This window comes from Barbus barbus (assembly GCF_936440315.1).
Source record: "Barbus barbus genome assembly, chromosome: 27".
Taxonomy (NCBI): Eukaryota; Metazoa; Chordata; class Actinopteri; order Cypriniformes; family Cyprinidae; genus Barbus; species Barbus barbus.
In genome coordinates, this window is record NC_136755.1 from 11,592,143 (window position 1) to 11,609,217 (window position 17,075).

At 35.2% G+C, this 17,075-nt stretch overlaps 1 protein-coding gene across 5 annotated transcripts in view; it reads left to right on the forward strand.

Annotated features, from left to right (window-relative positions):
- The window catches only part of LOC306846841 (protein spire homolog 1), a 47,615-nt gene that overhangs the window by 25,335 nt on the left and 5,205 nt on the right, over nt 1-17,075 (forward strand). For 2 of the 5 annotated variants that reach the window (XM_079380478.1, XM_079380480.1), the window contains exons 4-12: nt 6,086-6,211; nt 8,606-8,677; nt 8,774-8,938; nt 9,563-9,649; nt 9,801-9,930; nt 14,191-14,238; nt 15,517-15,674; nt 15,780-15,873; nt 15,989-16,131. In XM_079380478.1, coding sequence (XP_079236604.1) covers nt 6,086-6,211; nt 8,606-8,677; nt 8,774-8,938; nt 9,563-9,649; nt 9,801-9,930; nt 14,191-14,238; nt 15,517-15,674; nt 15,780-15,873; nt 15,989-16,131 — 1,023 coding nt within the window. Of the gene's footprint in view, nt 1-6,085; nt 6,212-8,605; nt 8,678-8,773; nt 8,939-9,562; nt 9,650-9,800; nt 9,931-14,190; nt 14,239-15,516; nt 15,675-15,779; nt 15,874-15,988; nt 16,132-16,811; nt 16,830-17,075 lie in introns of all 5 variants that reach the window. The other 3 variants (XM_079380481.1, XM_079380482.1, XM_079380479.1) reach the window with 2 other exon arrangements.

Sequence of the window (17,075 nt, forward strand, 5' to 3'; positions counted from 1 at the left end):
ACCCTGAGACTCCATAAAGGCCTTCAGACACTTAGAAAGAAAGATTATGACTAGACTGAGACTACACAGATACTAACATTAGCATGAATTTAAATTGTAACAAGGAATACCATGAAAACACCAATGGAAGCTGTTAAATGACAAACAAATGAGCAACATGCGGTCAGTTTGGTTCACAGTATATTCTGCACTATTCTACAGGGCCATTTCAGGACTTGTTAGATAATGTCTGTGCTTTCATGCCTTCCTTTCAATCTCCGAATTATGTGATGAGGTTGAGCGCAGAAACGAACCGTGACATTAGATTTTGTATTTAGACAGAGAAAGATTGACATAAATAAAGAGGACGAGAACAGAAGATAGTGGACTACCTTTGAGGCATGTGGCTCTTTCATTATCTCGGCCCATTCGTTTGGAATGGGAATATAAAAGGACTTCATGGAGTGTTTCTTTAACTTCCTTTAGCGCATCCTCCTCAAACGGTTTTTTGCTTCTTATCTCTCTCCTGTCAGGTCTAGCAGGTTTTTTTTCCAAGATGTATTCACTTTTCCCCCGTCGTAGATAATATTCTCGTTAAGCATGATTCCTCAGCAAAACGCGTCACGGAGACAGTGTAAGACATTCCTGAAGAGGGCAGAGCTCAAGGGAAGGTGTGGGGAAAAATGCCATTAAGCCGGTTGGAAGTGCATTTGGTCAGTGTAATTGTGCATTTTTAAATATGGGCCTGTGTTTTTGACCTGACAGGCATGCTTGCTTTGGGTTTGGCTCTCAGCTATGTGCCAAAATATAATCTGTAACGCCAGGGTTAACTTGTTAGACAGATTCAGAAGATGATTTTCTTAAAGTCTGTGGAAAAGATGCAAGGATTAATTTATCAGACAGTTGGACGAGACCTTAAATGCACTTCTGTCCTCTGAAACGCAGTCAACTATTTTAGGAAAGAGACTTGTTGACAAACAGAACAATTACTAACGATTTGTAGTTGTACTGTAACCAATTTGCTTATGAATGGACCAAAGCAGTGTAATGTTTGAGAGCATTTCTGTGTGCAGTGTATTTATAGCAACATTCAAATGGGAAAGAATTAAAATTAAACATTCAATTTCCTCTGACTCTTTGTTTGCTCTCAATCTAAGGGACAATAATGTTTGATCATATGATTGTTGCCCAAACAAGAAAGTAGCCCCATGCAGAGTTTTCTAAACTGGGGTTTGTGAGTTGATGAAAAGGTAACAATTACTTAAATCAAAGGTAACATTTAAATAAATAGGTTTTTCAATAAAACCAATCAAAATAAAACGCTTTAAATATATGAAAAAAAACAGTTTTTATGTATGTATGTGTATATATATATATATATATATATATATATATATATATATATATATATATATATATATATATATATATATATATATATATATATATATATATATATATATATATATATATATATATATATATATATATATATATATATATATAGATATATATAGATATATATAGATATACACACAGTCATGGCCAAAAATATTGGCACCCTTGGTAAATATGATCAAAGGAGGCTGTGAAAATAATCTGCATTGTTAATCCTTTTGATCTTTTATTAAAAATATTCACAAAAATCTAACCTTTCATTGGATAATAAGAATTTAAAATGGGGGGGGGGGGGGGGGGGAATATCATTATGAAATAAATGTTTTTCTCTAATACAGATTGGCCACAATTAACGTCACCCTTTTATTCAATACGTTTTGAAACCTTAATTTGCCAGTTTAACAGCTGTAAATTTTCTCCTATAATGCCTGATGAGGTTAAAGAACACCTGACAAGAGATCAGAGACCATTCCTTCATCCAGAATCACTCCAGATCCTTCAGATTCTCAGCTCCATGACGGTGCTTCTTCTCTTCAGTTCACCTCACTCACAGGGTTCAGGTCAGAGGACTGGAATGGCCATAGCAGAAGCTTGGTTTTGTGCTCAGTGACCCATTTTTGTGTTGTTTTTGAGTTTTGTGTTTGGCTTATTGTACGGTTGGAAGATCCAAACATGGCCAATTATAAGATTTCTAACAGAGTCAGTCACTTATGGATTTTTATCTGTTGGTATTTGATAGAATCCATGATGCCATGTATCTAAACAGGATGTCCAGGACCTCCAGCAGAAATATAGGCCCACAACATCAAAAATACAGCAGTATATTTAATTGTACACATGGAGTACTTTTTATCACTGTGTTCTCCAAACCCATCTTGAGTGTTTGCTGCTAAAAAGCTCATTTTTTAGTTTCATCTGACCATAGAAGCCAATCCCATTTGAAGTTCCAGTCGTGTCTGATAACTGAATAAGCTGCCTCTTCCAGGTAGTTTCGTAACATTTTCTGTTGATTGTAAATTCTTAATTATTGCCCTGATGGTGGAAACAGGAATTTTCACTGCTCTAGCTCTTTTCTTAAAGCCACTTCACTAATTTGAGAAGCTCAATTATCTTTTGCTGCACATCAGAAATATATTCTTTGGTTTTTCTCATTGTGATGGATGATTTAAGGGAATTTGGGTTTGTTTTCCCTCCTATTTATATTTCTGTGAAACAGGAAGCCATGGCTGGATAATTTCATGTTCATAATCACCCTGGAGTGCTCAGAATTGTGAATATGAATCGGAATATACTTCAGAGATATTTTACTCATAAGAATTTCTAGGGGTGCCAATAATTGTGTCCAACGTGTATTTGAGAAAAACATTTATTTCATAATGATATTTACCCCCATTTTAAATTCTTATTATCCAATGAAAGGTTAGATTTTCTGAATTTTTTTAATAAAAGATCAAAAGGATTAACAATGCAGATTAATTTTCACAGCCTTCTTTGATCATATTTACCAAGGGTGCCGATATTTTTGGCCATGACTATATATATATATGACTATATATATGACTATATATATATATATATATATATATATATATATATATATATATATGCATGTATGTATGTATGTATGTACAGTTGAAGTCAAAACTTTACATACACCTTTCAGAATCTGCAAAATGTTAATTATTTTACCAAGATCAGAAGGATCATACAAAATGCATGTTATTGTTTATTTAGTACTGACCTGAATAAGATATTTCACATAAAAGATGTTTACATATAGTCCACAAGAGAAAATAGTTGAATTTATAAAAATGACCCCGTTCAAAAGTTTAACAGAATGAAGATGTGTATATTTTTCTTGTTTTGCCTAAATATCACTTTTTTTCATTTAGTACTGCCCTACAGAAGCTACTTACATGTTTTCCAGAAGACAAATTAAGTTAAATTTAAGTTTTCACGCCCCGGCTCTTAATGCATGGCTTTTCCTTCTGGAGCATCAGTGAGCGTTTGAATCTTCTGTAATAGTTGCAAATGAGTCCCTCAGTTGTCCTGAGTGTGAAAAGATGGATCTCAAAATCATACAGTCATTGCTGGAAAGGGTTCAAATACACAATGCTGGAAAACCAAAGAATTTGTGGGACCTGAAGGATTTTTCTGAAGAACAGCAGGCAGTTTAACTGTTCAGGACAAACAAGGGACTCATGGACAACTATCACTAAACAAAACACAGCTGTGGATCATTCAGGTAATAACACAGTATTAAGAATCAAGTGTATGTAAACTTTTGAACGGGGTCATTTTTATAAATTCAACTATTATTTTCTCTTGTGGACTATATGTAAACATTATGTGAAATATCATATTCAGGTCAGTACTAAATAAACAATAACATGCATTTCGTATGATCCCTCTTATTTTGGTAAAATAATTAACATTTTGCAGATTCTGAAAGGTGTATGTAAAGTTTTGACTTCAACTGTATGTATGTATGTATGTATGTATAAATAAAAAAATATAAATATTAGGCTAACTAACTTAAAATCTCAGACTCAGAAGGGATAGATAAACATAATTTTGTTATCAAAATATTTAATGTTTTAGGTAAAAAACAAAACAAAAGAAAATCCTGCACTCTACCAATACTTGCAAAATTATCAAAAACAATAATTTACTGATGTTTTGGTCTCATGACCTTCATCAGGCATATTCATACAAATGTGAGCTCAATCACAATAAAATGACATCATGACCAATCACTGTGAAGGACCATCAGTTATGAATAACACCCAATGAATACATCATTAACTCATTAAATCGCACAAAAAACACATCAAAAATATATATACACGCATACATTATAACATCACATTAAATGGTGCTTCATCATTCATGCCCATGGGCAGAGGTGGGTAGTAACGAGTTACATTTACTTCGTTACATTTACTTGAGTACATTTTTTGGGTAACTAATACTTTTAGAGTATATTTTAAAATGGGTACTTTTACTCTTACTCAAGTATATTTTTAGATAAAAAACGGTACTTTTACTTCGTTACTGTGGGCGACTCTCCTCTCGTTACTGTATCTTAATGCAATACAAGTTAAAAATGCTTCGGTTTATTCCAAACGCGCCGTCTACTTTTCTCTGGGCAATGAACGATGCCCATTCGCGAATGATTCATTCTTTTGAGTCGATTCTGTTTAAAGGCTTTATCAAACCAGTTGGCAAACCAGTGAATCGGTTCGCGAATCAGTTTGAATGATTCGTTCAGTTCCCTGCCGCACGCGCTGAGTCTCTGAAGCGGTTCTCACTCAGATAACAGAGAGTTTAAGAACATCAAGAGCGCTGAAGACGTGGATTTGGATCTACAGTCAGTTGAAAGCAAATCTGCAAAGGCTTGTTTGCTAGAGCTATATGAAGATCTTTTATTAGATGAACACCGCGTGTGCTGTCTACTGTTCCACAGGTATAGGCCACGATACCACTATGACATTACCAGTTTGTTGTACATGTACCTTACATTAAATACAATGTTTAATTTATACATTAAATAAGCTGTCACAGAGTATGAAAGGAACACCCGCGTTAGCTCTGCGCGCGGCCTGTTCTAGACACAATTAATATTCATATTTTTACAATATTTACGCTTGCAAAAATATAGGCTACATTTGTTTACATTTTGCAGAACAGAAGATCCATCAATATGCATTTGTTTCGTTATGTTCAGAGCAGTCATGTGAGGCGTTTTCAGAGGTTTCAGTGTCAGAGGTTATAGGATAATACATAATTAATTTACTTTAAAATATAATTTAATTCATTGATGCAAATCAGAATTTTCATCAGCTGTTACTCCAGTTTTCGGAGTCATATGATCCTTCAGAAATCATTATAATATATCGATTTATTACCAGTGTTGGAAACAGTTTTGCTGCTTAATATTTTTTGGAACCTGTGACATTTTGTTCCGTATTCTTTGATGAATAGAAAGCTAAAAAGAGCAGCACTGATAATAAATCAACATGATTTCTGAAGGATTATGTGACTCTGAAGACTGGGGTAAAGGCTGATGAAAATTCTGATTTGCATCACTGAAATAAATTACATTAAAATATATATATATATATTGAACGGCAGTGTGTGTGTGTGTTTGTGTGTGTGTGTATATACACATTACATAAATGTAATCTATACATCTAAATAAAAATAGACTATATTCAGTACCTATATGATCCAAAGTAACTAGTAACTAACTACTTGAGTAGTTTTTTTATCCGGTACTTTTTTACTCTTACTCAAGTAACTATTCAGACTATTACTTTTACTTTTACTTGAGTAAATATTTCTAGAAGTACTTTTACTTTTACTTGAGTACAGTTTTTGGGTACTCTACCCACCTCTGCCCATGGGTGATTGCTTTACAGTGATTGGTCATGATGTCATTTTAATGTGATTTAGCTCGCATTTGTATGTTTGAATATGCATGAAACGTTGTCAATAAATGATTGGTTTTGATACTTTTGCAAGTTTTGGTAGTGTGCAGGATTTTTTTAGTTTTTAGTTTTTTGCCTTTTTTTTGTCTTTTTCTCCTTTTTTGTTACCTGCAGGTGTGCAATAATTGATTTTTAATTGATAATATTTTAGGTCAAAAAGTTTGTGCTGACAAAAATGTAATGCTGTGATGTACGTCTCTCCGTTTTCTCCTCTCCAGCTGTGCACATCTCACCTTCCCAGCCCATCAGATGCTCCCAACCACTATCAGGCCGTATGTCGAGCCCTGTACGCTGAGACCAAGGAGCTACGCACCTTCCTGGAGAAGATCAAGAGTGCCAAAGAGGTAATGACCCTCATATGACACAAAAAATGTAGAGTCAGCATATTACAAAGATATTTACTGGGTAAAATAAATCAAAATCAAAACAGCTGTATGCATATACAGTACTAAAAGCATGATGCTGTTTGTGTTTATCAGCTTTAATAGAGTTAGTGGGCTGACAGCACAAGTGACTCATAATAGGCTGTGGACTGTGGAGGTGGATTGAAACCAGTGCTTTATTACCCAACACATTGTCATACACTTGTTTCATCAGGTTTTCCTACAGGACTCGTTCACATTTACATTTGACATTCAGATGATCTACAAAGATCTGTTATCTCTCTTTAGCATGTAACATGGCCCTCATACCTTCCATTGAATGCAGGTCTTGAACATCCATCATGTCATGCAAAAACTTTTTTTTAAAGAGATTCGTTCTGACATTTCAGTTGTCAATTATGAACAGCTCTACCTGCCAATACTTGAAGACATTTCATTATTTAACAGCATCAACTTCTTAGTGATTCATAACTTCTTCCAGAGACATTTTTTAAATTAAATATTTATTTTTTATATAAAGCAACAAGTCCAAAACACCGTCATTACATTATCTGCATTTGAAATTAATAACATATTATGTACTATATATATATATAGATGTTACAGTGTTATTTTTTACTGCTTTGAAAAAAACACTGTCCCTGATCAGAATTCATAAAAAATTTGTGAATGCTCTTATTTGCTTGAGTTGTGTAACCCTAAATTTGACAAGGTTCGTAAGAAGCTGTTTTTAAGGGGATTGTTCTGTGATCAGCCTAGTCAGACAGACATGTTTAGCCCTCTTTAGTACAGAGTGTGGCTATTTAAACTGTAACATGTAATCAAGTGGAATGTGAACACCATGTAATTTGAGCCTTATCCCATTGAATTTGTTCTTTCTGTCAGAGGCATTAGTTTGCATTAACCTTTTTTCTATACTGTAGCTCCTCCTCCTTTCAAAAAGGAGACCTAATTCTGCAGCACCAAGTGGCACTGGGTGGAGGACACATGTTGGTGGGTGAAACAGGAGCAGCTGTCATGGGTCTTAGAACAGGTCTGCTCAGTCCTGAACCAGAATTTAGTCCTGTTACACCTGCACAATCGAAATAAATACTAATTTTCACATTTTAGAATAAAAGTGTGAAATAACATTAGCAAAGTACATATGACTTGCGAGTAATAGAAGTATGAGAATTAAGATGCAGCCTAGATCAACTGCTCAGATGAATATTACTGACAGGTTTGTTAGGTCAAGGTTGGAACCTAACACTGCAGCATAGCACTTTTCCAGAATGTGGATTAAGTAATCACCCCTGCTTCAGAGGACAGGAGTGCAGAGAGCGAGTGAAAAGGGGCAGGAACAAAAGGCAGAATCAGTTGTGCAGTTCTTTTGATCTTCGCCAGATTGACAGAATAGTCTTGCTCTGATGATTCAGAGTCTACAGTTTTTTTTTTTTGTTTTTTTTTCCTGTGTCTGTTTCTTTTTTTTTTCTCATGCATGAATAAAATGTTCCCTTTTGGCTTGTGTTTTGTGATGCAGCACGGTTGTGTTTGCTTTGAGATCAGACTCTTTCTGTTCAGATATTATTAGCTCTGTTTGTGTGTGTTTCTGTTCATTCATGCTAAATCTACGTCAGGGCAGGTTAAACTATAGAGGGGGGACACGTCTCTGCTTCACTTTGAGTTCTTCTGAGGGATCCAGGTGGCTGCAAAAGAATGATTTATTGTTCTGACCATAAGCCTGATTTACATAATTCGAAGGCTATGCTGCAAAAAAAATCCTAATTTAATCATACACAATTTAATTTGTCCTGAGATGGTAAATCTCATTTTATTTTGCCATGAATGTCAAACCACTCAAAACAAACAAGATGAGAATATATTCTCTGTTGACGTTTACTGAACATGTTTTGTAATTTGTCAATTAACCAATGCAGCCTGGAGAAACAACCATTGTTTCTATCATATATGCCGTTGTCCCAACTTCAACCCTGTGTGGAAATGAACTTTTGCTAGTGGATCAGTGGGTGTGGCTATAGTGCAGACTAGTTAAAGTCTGCATTAGCTGCATATTGATCAAGCCTTAATATTGGCATGCTTACTGGGACTGTCTGTCACGTGAGAGTGAATCGATTTACACACAAGCCAGACCCACGATGGATAAAGCGACATTGACTTTTTCTTATTTGACCCCAGACTGAGGACAATCTATGTCATTTTACATATCCAACACCAAAGAAATGCCATGTTATAGATAGATAGATAAATAAATATTTTTAGCTATTTATAATGTCTGTTTATGGACCTTCTGAAGGATCGTAACAGACTCTGGTCCAAGACTTAATACTAATCTTTTTCTGTCTTCTTTTTTTTCAGAATTTGCGGAAGATGGGAGGAGAAACAGAGGAGCCCGTCAGAGACCTGAATGAGCTGCAGAACGCTGACTGGGTGAGAGCAGTTTGACAAGCCCATTCCCCATGAGCGCTGTTGGTTCAGGACAGTCATAAGCCATGGCTAACTATGTGTTGTGTACATTTTCCACAGGCACGGTTTTGGGTGCAGGTGATGAGGGACCTGAGACACGGTGTGAAGCTGAAGAAGGTCCAGGAGCGTCAGTATAACCCTCTACCCATCGAGTTCCAGCTCACGCCTTATGAGATGCTCATGGATGACATCCGCTCCAAACGTTACAAACTTCGCAAAGTCATGGTGAGCGTGCACATGTATAAATTAATCCTGGGTCGTGTCAGCATCTATGATCAAAATCTATTTTTGAATTTCTCCATGAACAAACAAGCATGAGTCATTTTTCACTTTGTACCAACAGTATAGTCGCACAATGCAATTCACCTTTATTGCTGTTTGTTGCAGAGATCATAAACCACAACAATGTTTACTTTGCTTATTGGGAATCAAGCATGCTTATTTCTGAAGCTGCAGAGTAGAATTATTTTATTTTATAGGGTTGAACTGGATCAAGTGAATGACACTGAAATCAGTAAATCAAGATGGCTTGAGGTTATGGTTTAGAAATAGACATATAAGGCTGCAAAACTTTCAGAGAGATGCCACGTCAGAGTCAAGACCTTACATGATAGGCCAGTTTGAATTGAGTGAGGTAATAGGTCAGTGTTTGTTCACCTACCACACCTTTGCCTCTAGTTATTAATGCATTGATATAGACAATAGCTGTCATTGATATTATTTTGATGCATTCTTTAGACAGGACACATGTTTGAAATGCGTCTGTGCATTGTTTCAAATGACACAGACTTTAGGTTATAGTTCACTGACAACATCAGTGACCCCTGCTGTGCCTTCATTCTGCTGTAGGTCAATGGTAACATTCCTCCGAGGTTAAAGAAGAGCGCTCACGAGATCATACTGGAGTTCATTCGCTCCAGACCTCCACTGAATCCTGTGAGCATGAGAGCATACGCAAACACACTTACATTTGGGCATATGTGAGCTGAAGTATCTTTAATATGATGCAGATCAATTAATACAAATGTCACCTATTAACTCAAACCTGTTAATGATTGTGCATGCATGTGTTTGAATGTGCTTTAAGGTTTCTGCTCGTAAGCTAAAGCCTCATCCTCCAAGACCTCCCAGTCTTCATGAACGTATCCTGGAAGGGATCCGGTCAGAGAGAAAGCTCAGGCCCGTCTCACCTGATATGATTCGTAGAAGTCGACTCGGTTAGTGCACTTTATCACACTTGCTCTCATAAACACACATACTCCTATTCATTCATGCACATCATTTACCTAAAAACCTAAGCTGGGCAAATCTCTCTCTCTATATATATATATATATATATATACTGTACATATTTAAGTGTATATATAAGTATATATTTAAGTCTGGCAATATACGGTGTATGTACTAGCAGCCAAAAATATAGGGACATGTACTCAATATTTATTTGAACTGTCTTCTAATTTGACCAGTTTTACAATAATAATAAAGGTATCATAACTGTGAAATAACACAAATTTATTTACGGGAATTGTGTATGTGACCAGTAAATCTAAAATAAATAAGTAAATATGAATAGTATTCACTTATATATATTTATAAAATATTATTATTATTATTTTATTCAAATATTATTATAAAAATACACATACTTTTTGTTCTTATTGTATAAAAATAATAATACTTAAAAAAATAATTTTATTAACAGTAATATTATTATTTTTTAAAAATCTTATGTAGGTTAATTTTTAAAAGATTAAATATAAGCATAAACATTTATGCATAATCAAAAGGTTTTAAAGTTTTGAATGTGGAAAATATTGCACAGAATTATAATATATAAATAGTTTATATTACTAGTACTACTACTAATAAATTATTATTATTATTAGAAACTTTTGTTATCTTTGTACAATAATAATAATCATTATTATTATATTATTTGTAAAAAATCTTAAGTAAATTTTTTTTAAAAGATTAAATATAAGCACAAACATTTTCGCATAATCAAAAAGTTTTTAAGATCTTGATCAAATTTAACCAAATTGTTGAAGTATGTCCAAGTTTTTGACCGCTAGTGTTTATTCTTTAACACTGCATAGACACCTTGTCTAAATGTTTACTATTCTGTGCACAAATATTTTTCAAAATACATTCTATTCATATTCAGTATACATTGTTTCTTTTAAATAGCTTGTATTTACACTCAAAGCCAGCTTCATGTTGTGTCAGTTAACCTATATATCAAGTATATCAATCATGTGGAAGAAGGTGAGTATTTGTCGATGTGTTAGAGATTGACCTCAGGTCATGTCAGACAGCAGTGCAGATGTGTGACAGTGTGTCAATCTCATGCATGTCTGCTTGTGCTACACTCAACCATTTGTTCACTAACAGTGTCTGTAGTACAGCCCTGTGTCTCTAACTCTGCGCCGCCCATTTTATTTACAGCTGTAAATCTCTAATTACATTTCTCACCTTGGATTGATACTGTATGTTTTTAAAAACAAACATCCACATTGTTACACTCCATTTGATTCTTGTACTGTACATCAACGCCATTGACATTTACAAGGTTATAGAGAAGGTACATAGTCTTAATAGTGGATTTGCCCTGAGATTTGGTCTCATGGTGGTATTTTGCAGTAGGATTCGATAGTTAAAGATTGTGAGGTTTAAAGTTGAACGTGCACTTGTACATAAAGACCTCTAGGCTGTTTGTGTGGATGATTGTACAGTTACACAAGAACAAATCTGGCGAACATTATATCGGACTGATCCATGTTGGTCCAGTCGGTTACAGCAGACTTAATAAAGCTTAAGGTTTGCACGTATGTATTATCAGTTTGTGTGGTGAAAAGAGTCTGTTGTTTCCTCTAGCTGCCTAAAGAGACAAAGTTCAGTGTCTACAGTCTATAAACCTTTAAAACTTAAAGGAGATTAACATAAATATCTATTGTATGTATTACGTGAGTAGCTGGACTTCAGTGTATTTATTTTTCTCACATTTGTACTAGTACATTATAAATAAATATACGTTTTTGATCCTAAAGTAGTATAAAATGTTAATTGTATTCCATTGGTTGTGTGAATGATGATGAAAGTTTCATCAGTCCTCCCTTTTGTAATGTCAATTGTACTGTAGCTTTGTCAGCTTTACATGTGCTGTATAGTGGTTGTTCAGTATGAAATGATAAAAATAACATTTATACTTTCTTGATCCTAAAAGATGTAGTTTGGCTGCTTAGTTGTTGAATTGTGTTCTTGTTTATTAATGGAGTTACAGAGCAGCATTCTTTATATCTAACGTTAAATGCATTTACATTTAATGCCTTGTTTTAACCCATGGCTTTAATTATCTTCTCCTCCCTCTCTCTTCATCCATAACCTCTTTCTCACAGTAATACGCCCACTTAGCATGTCTGTCAGTTTTGACTCATCAGGTAAAGACTTCACTGTGGATTTACCGCTGTCAGCTCATTGACCCTGTGGCTTCTGTGTTTGTGCCAGACTCCTGTAGTTGCTCCTACCCTCATGTCACGCTCCTCTGGTCGTGGGGTTGTGGCATTGAACCTATTAGTCCGTAGAGGAGGAAGGGGACAAGGCAGTGCCTCCAGTCTTGAAGAAATCCCTGTTACATTGACAAGCCTGCACGTCTGTGGATTGAATTCTTCAAGCATTACTTATTTAGTTAAGGTTGGAATATGGCACACGAGTTTTACTCAGATTTTTGCTTGGATTTTCGGTCTGGACGAGTCGACAGTGGAGATTTTGGAAAGTCAGAATTGACCGATTTATAGAAAATCGTGTAGTATATGATGGGCACAGACTTTGATTTTCTTTGTTTTTTTTAGCTTCAGACTATTCCAACCTATCGGAGAGAGTGTTGTAATTGTTAAAAACAGATTTAGATTAGTTGTCTATTGTATTAAAAATAGAATTAGATTAAGGAACTAAGAAATAAAAATAAATAAAATAAAAGAATTTTAAAAATGGAAAGAATTCAAAGAAATAAAATATCCGTTTTAAATGAAAAAAAAAACGAAACTTAAAAAAATAGAAATGAAATTTAGAAATTTAGGTTGAAGTACAAAACTAAAATAAAAACAAATGAATGCTAAATAAATAAATAAATAAATATATATATATATGTATATGTATATGTATATGTATGTATATGTATATATGTATATGTATATATATATATATATATATATATATGTATATATGTATATGTATATATATATATATATATGTATATATATATATATATATATATATATGTGTGTATATATGTATGTATATATGTATGTATATATATATATATATATATATATATATATATATATATATATATATATATATATATATATATATATATATATATATATAAAAAAACTAATTAAATGACAATCGCTAAAAATGAAAACTGAGAATAAAAAATTCAAATATGCTCAGATTTTGAAAATTGTGTACTGTATTCCAGTTTCAGGATAACTTTCCATAAAATCTAGCTATGCTATCAGTTATTCCAATAGGTTTACGGCTAACCAGGTAAGCCACATGCAAATAAAAAAAAAATCTGAATCAAGAGAATAAATCAAAGTTTTATAAGCTTTTCTGTGAACTTTTTTGGCTTTCAGTCAAATCCATTAAATTGGAGATGCTCTTCCATGTTTGTAGCCAACATTAATACATATGGTAATGGTTGTTAAGATTGTTTGGATAAGACTTGGTGTGGCCTGTGAATGGAAGAGACAGTAAAATGGATTATGGACTTCTTAAACTCTCATGCTCTGGCTCTCATTGTAATTCTTAATGACCAGAAGATATGCCTGAGAGACTTTGGTCATGGTATATACCATATTTCGTTTGATTCCAAGTTTTAAAACCCTTTAATTTAGGAATGTTCACACTGAACATCAATTTGCAACAACTTAAAATAATTAATCTCCAATGAGAGTTGGTCATGACTGAGAGCCAGCTCAGACATGACTGAGAGCCACTGAGAGCCAGCTCAGACATGACTGAGAGCCAGCTCAGCTTTTATTCAAATTAGAAGCCATGCAGATTTAATCACTGTCAGTGTTTAATGAATAAATCCCATTAAGCAGACTATATTTCTTTCCCTTTCCCTTTTGTTGTATTAAATAAGTCATACATTTGTAGTTTTTAATGTAAAGTATTAGCTGCTAGTCTCCAATATGGCTGCTTGTGCTGGACTTTCTTCTGTATGTCCTCCTGCTGCTATGCCGCACTGTCCTTCCACCTCCATATCCCACTAATCCTCTGTCCGGTATGGCTGCTGCTTCTGTGTGGCTGCACCACATTTGTGCTTCTGTGTGCTGGTGTCACAGAGCTGCTGATTGGTTTACCTAAGTGTAGTTTACACTCGTATATTGGCTTACTGTGTGAATGTCAGGTATAGAAAGGCCTGTTTTGTGCTCTTGGGATCATATTGAAGATATGTTCCTTTCTAGGCGCAGGCAAAAGTATGAGCACCCCACAGGACTTGTTCCGAAGCTCAGGTAAAGTATTCCTGATGCAAGCATGACTTTCACATCGCTCCCTCACACCTCCGAGCCAAGTGCGAGAGAAATGCCTGGGTTCTGAGAGCTTGAGTATGAATCAAACACAAACTGTGTGGGTGAACAGTAGCGCTCGCAGAATTCATTTCTGAATGAGGATTGGTCTAGTTTAAGAAGGGTTATGTAACTCTGGGTCTGCAGGCATCAATATTTAATATGCTGCAATGTTTATTTTTATACTCTGTCCATCTAAGTTCTATAAATCTCACTTAAGCCTCAAATGACCAGGACTATTGCTTTTTAACATAGTACGTTTGTTTTCTTAATATAGAAAGATCAGCATGTTATCTGTAGTATATCGGTCTTTATTTTCCTAAATGTTCGGTTGGTATTTTATTAGTTATGTGAAAGTTTCATACATCACACATGTAGTTTAAGTCTGTATGATACTTTTTAGGGGGTTGGGGGGTTGAAAGAAATGAATACTTTTATTCAGCAAGGATGCATTAAAGTTTGTAACATGTTATTAATGTTGCAAAATATTTTCATTAAAAAGCTGCTCTTTTTACTTTCTAATCATTAAAAAACTCATAGTTTCCACAAAAATATTGAGCAGCACAGATGTTTTCAATAGAGCAGCAAATCAGTATATAATCAGTTTTGCTGTATATAATACAAATCTGTGCAGTTGTAGTCTTCATAAAAAAACACATCTGTTTTTACAATTCAAACCACATTAGATATGAGAGTTTAAATCCAACAGAAAGTAGATTATTTGAGCCTAAATGGACAGATTGGATTTGAAGTCACTTTTGTAGTCATTTGAGAAATATATTGTTACTAGCCGTGTCTGAATTCACTAATTAGTGAACTAAGTGGCATTTACTATGTAGTCACTTAAAACAAGTGAGAAAACCATTTCTTGCACAGCATATCCGTGAATGTGTAAATAAATACAGTAACCACAGTGAGATGCCATGATGGACAAAACCTCCAGTTTCTGTCCACACTTTCCACTTTCCACTTTGGAAAGTCTTCAGCTGTTGCAGAGGAACGTGTCTTAGCATCATGCTGATGCTTAAGTCATTACTGTGGCAACCAGTATAGAAACAAGGATATCCAATTTCAACAGTTCTAATTTGACAATGCAAACAGTCAGGAATCAAGATCTGTAGACTGTAAAACAGTTCGTAGTTGGGTGCAGTGTAAACAAAGCATAGTTTTCTTTGCTGTCCTGATTGGTGTCTGATTATGTCCCTATTGTCCAACCACACACAGACATCCCTGATGGACCCCGAAAGTTGGCTGTCAGCACACTGTCCCTGGCCAATGGCACGTCGCCAGCTCGGAGCCCCGTAAACTGTGCAGCAGGAGGTCAGCGAAAGAGGTTGCTCAAAGCGCCAACGCTGGCCGAGCTCGATAGCTCTGATTCGGATGTGAGTGGGTTTGATATCTTCTTTATTGCAAAAACCCTGCCAAAATATATTTAAAAAAAAATATTAATCAGATTAACAGTTAACCATCTCTATTTCGTACTGTAGGAGGAACAAAACACTCGGAAGTCTGACAGCAGCTCCAGCATATCCACCTCACTGGTTGAGGACACATCTCCAGAGCCTGTCGTGTCCAAAAAAAGTAAGACCCGTCTTGAAATATCCAGAACTTTTTATTCACAGTCCAATAAAACCTGTCACTGACTCTCGAGTTCTTCTTCACCTCAATTTTTGTCTTCATTTTCGTCTTTTCCCAGCTCCTCCGCAGTTCCTTCCCATATCTTCCACCCCTCAACCTGACAAACGCATTGCTCCACAGAGGAGGCACTCCATAGAGAAAGAAGATCCCACCAGCGTACGGCCTTTCCTGCCTCCGTCTCGCCAAAACTCCAAATCTCTGGTAATTGCAACAAAACCTTCCTTTAGCTCTGTACTTCTGCCTACAAAGTTGCTTTTCCTTGTTGAACAAATCCCAGGACAGTAAATGAGTGGTAATTTAGTGCTGAGCGGTCAATTGGCAGCAGGCTATGGTCACACTTAAATGTCCTGAGTCTTGTGAAAGTATAATTAGATTCTCAGGATTCTGTCTAGTGCTGCAGCACTGCAGGTCTTTAGTGTGGAGAGAGAGAGAGAGAAATAAAGAAGAACTGCTTTCTTTTTCAATTCAGAAGCCTAATTAAAGGCTAATCTATGGCATACAGCAGTTTTTAATGTCATGCACATTCACATAATACAAGTACGATACAAGGACAAATTTTCAATGAATTTTATCTTTAAAAAAGAGCAGTATTAATAGATTTACAGCTTATTTTTGACTAAATATTACATGAAGCTTCATTTATGAAGAATGGTCTACTTCAGATTTAGCCACGCTGACTGTATTTGGTCTTGCCTAAAAGGACTCAATGGTGATTGCAAAACTTCTGAGGTCTTTGAACGGTTGTAAATTTGATAATCACAGAGCTCTTACAGGAAAATGATTCTTAAATGGTTGTAGATAGTGAGTGATACTGTAGTTTTATTTAAGTATAGATAGAGAGCTGTAACCGCTCTGCTTTTCTTTCCTGCCTTACACTGAAGCTGTATTCGGAGAACAAGGTAAAGCACACCATATTCCACATTCTCATGCCCACAGATTCTGTTACATTATGTTGGAGGAGTCATTTCATCACTATTTCGTCTGCAGTGGCTTTATCGGTCTTCCAGCAGGGCGGTTGCTTCATGTGTGTGTTGCACAATGTTGCATGGCCAGTAGGGAAAGCTGCTGAAGGAAATGGCCCACACTTAAATCACTTCAGTTACCCGTCATCAGGATGGTTTATGATCGAATGGAAAAACAGCTTC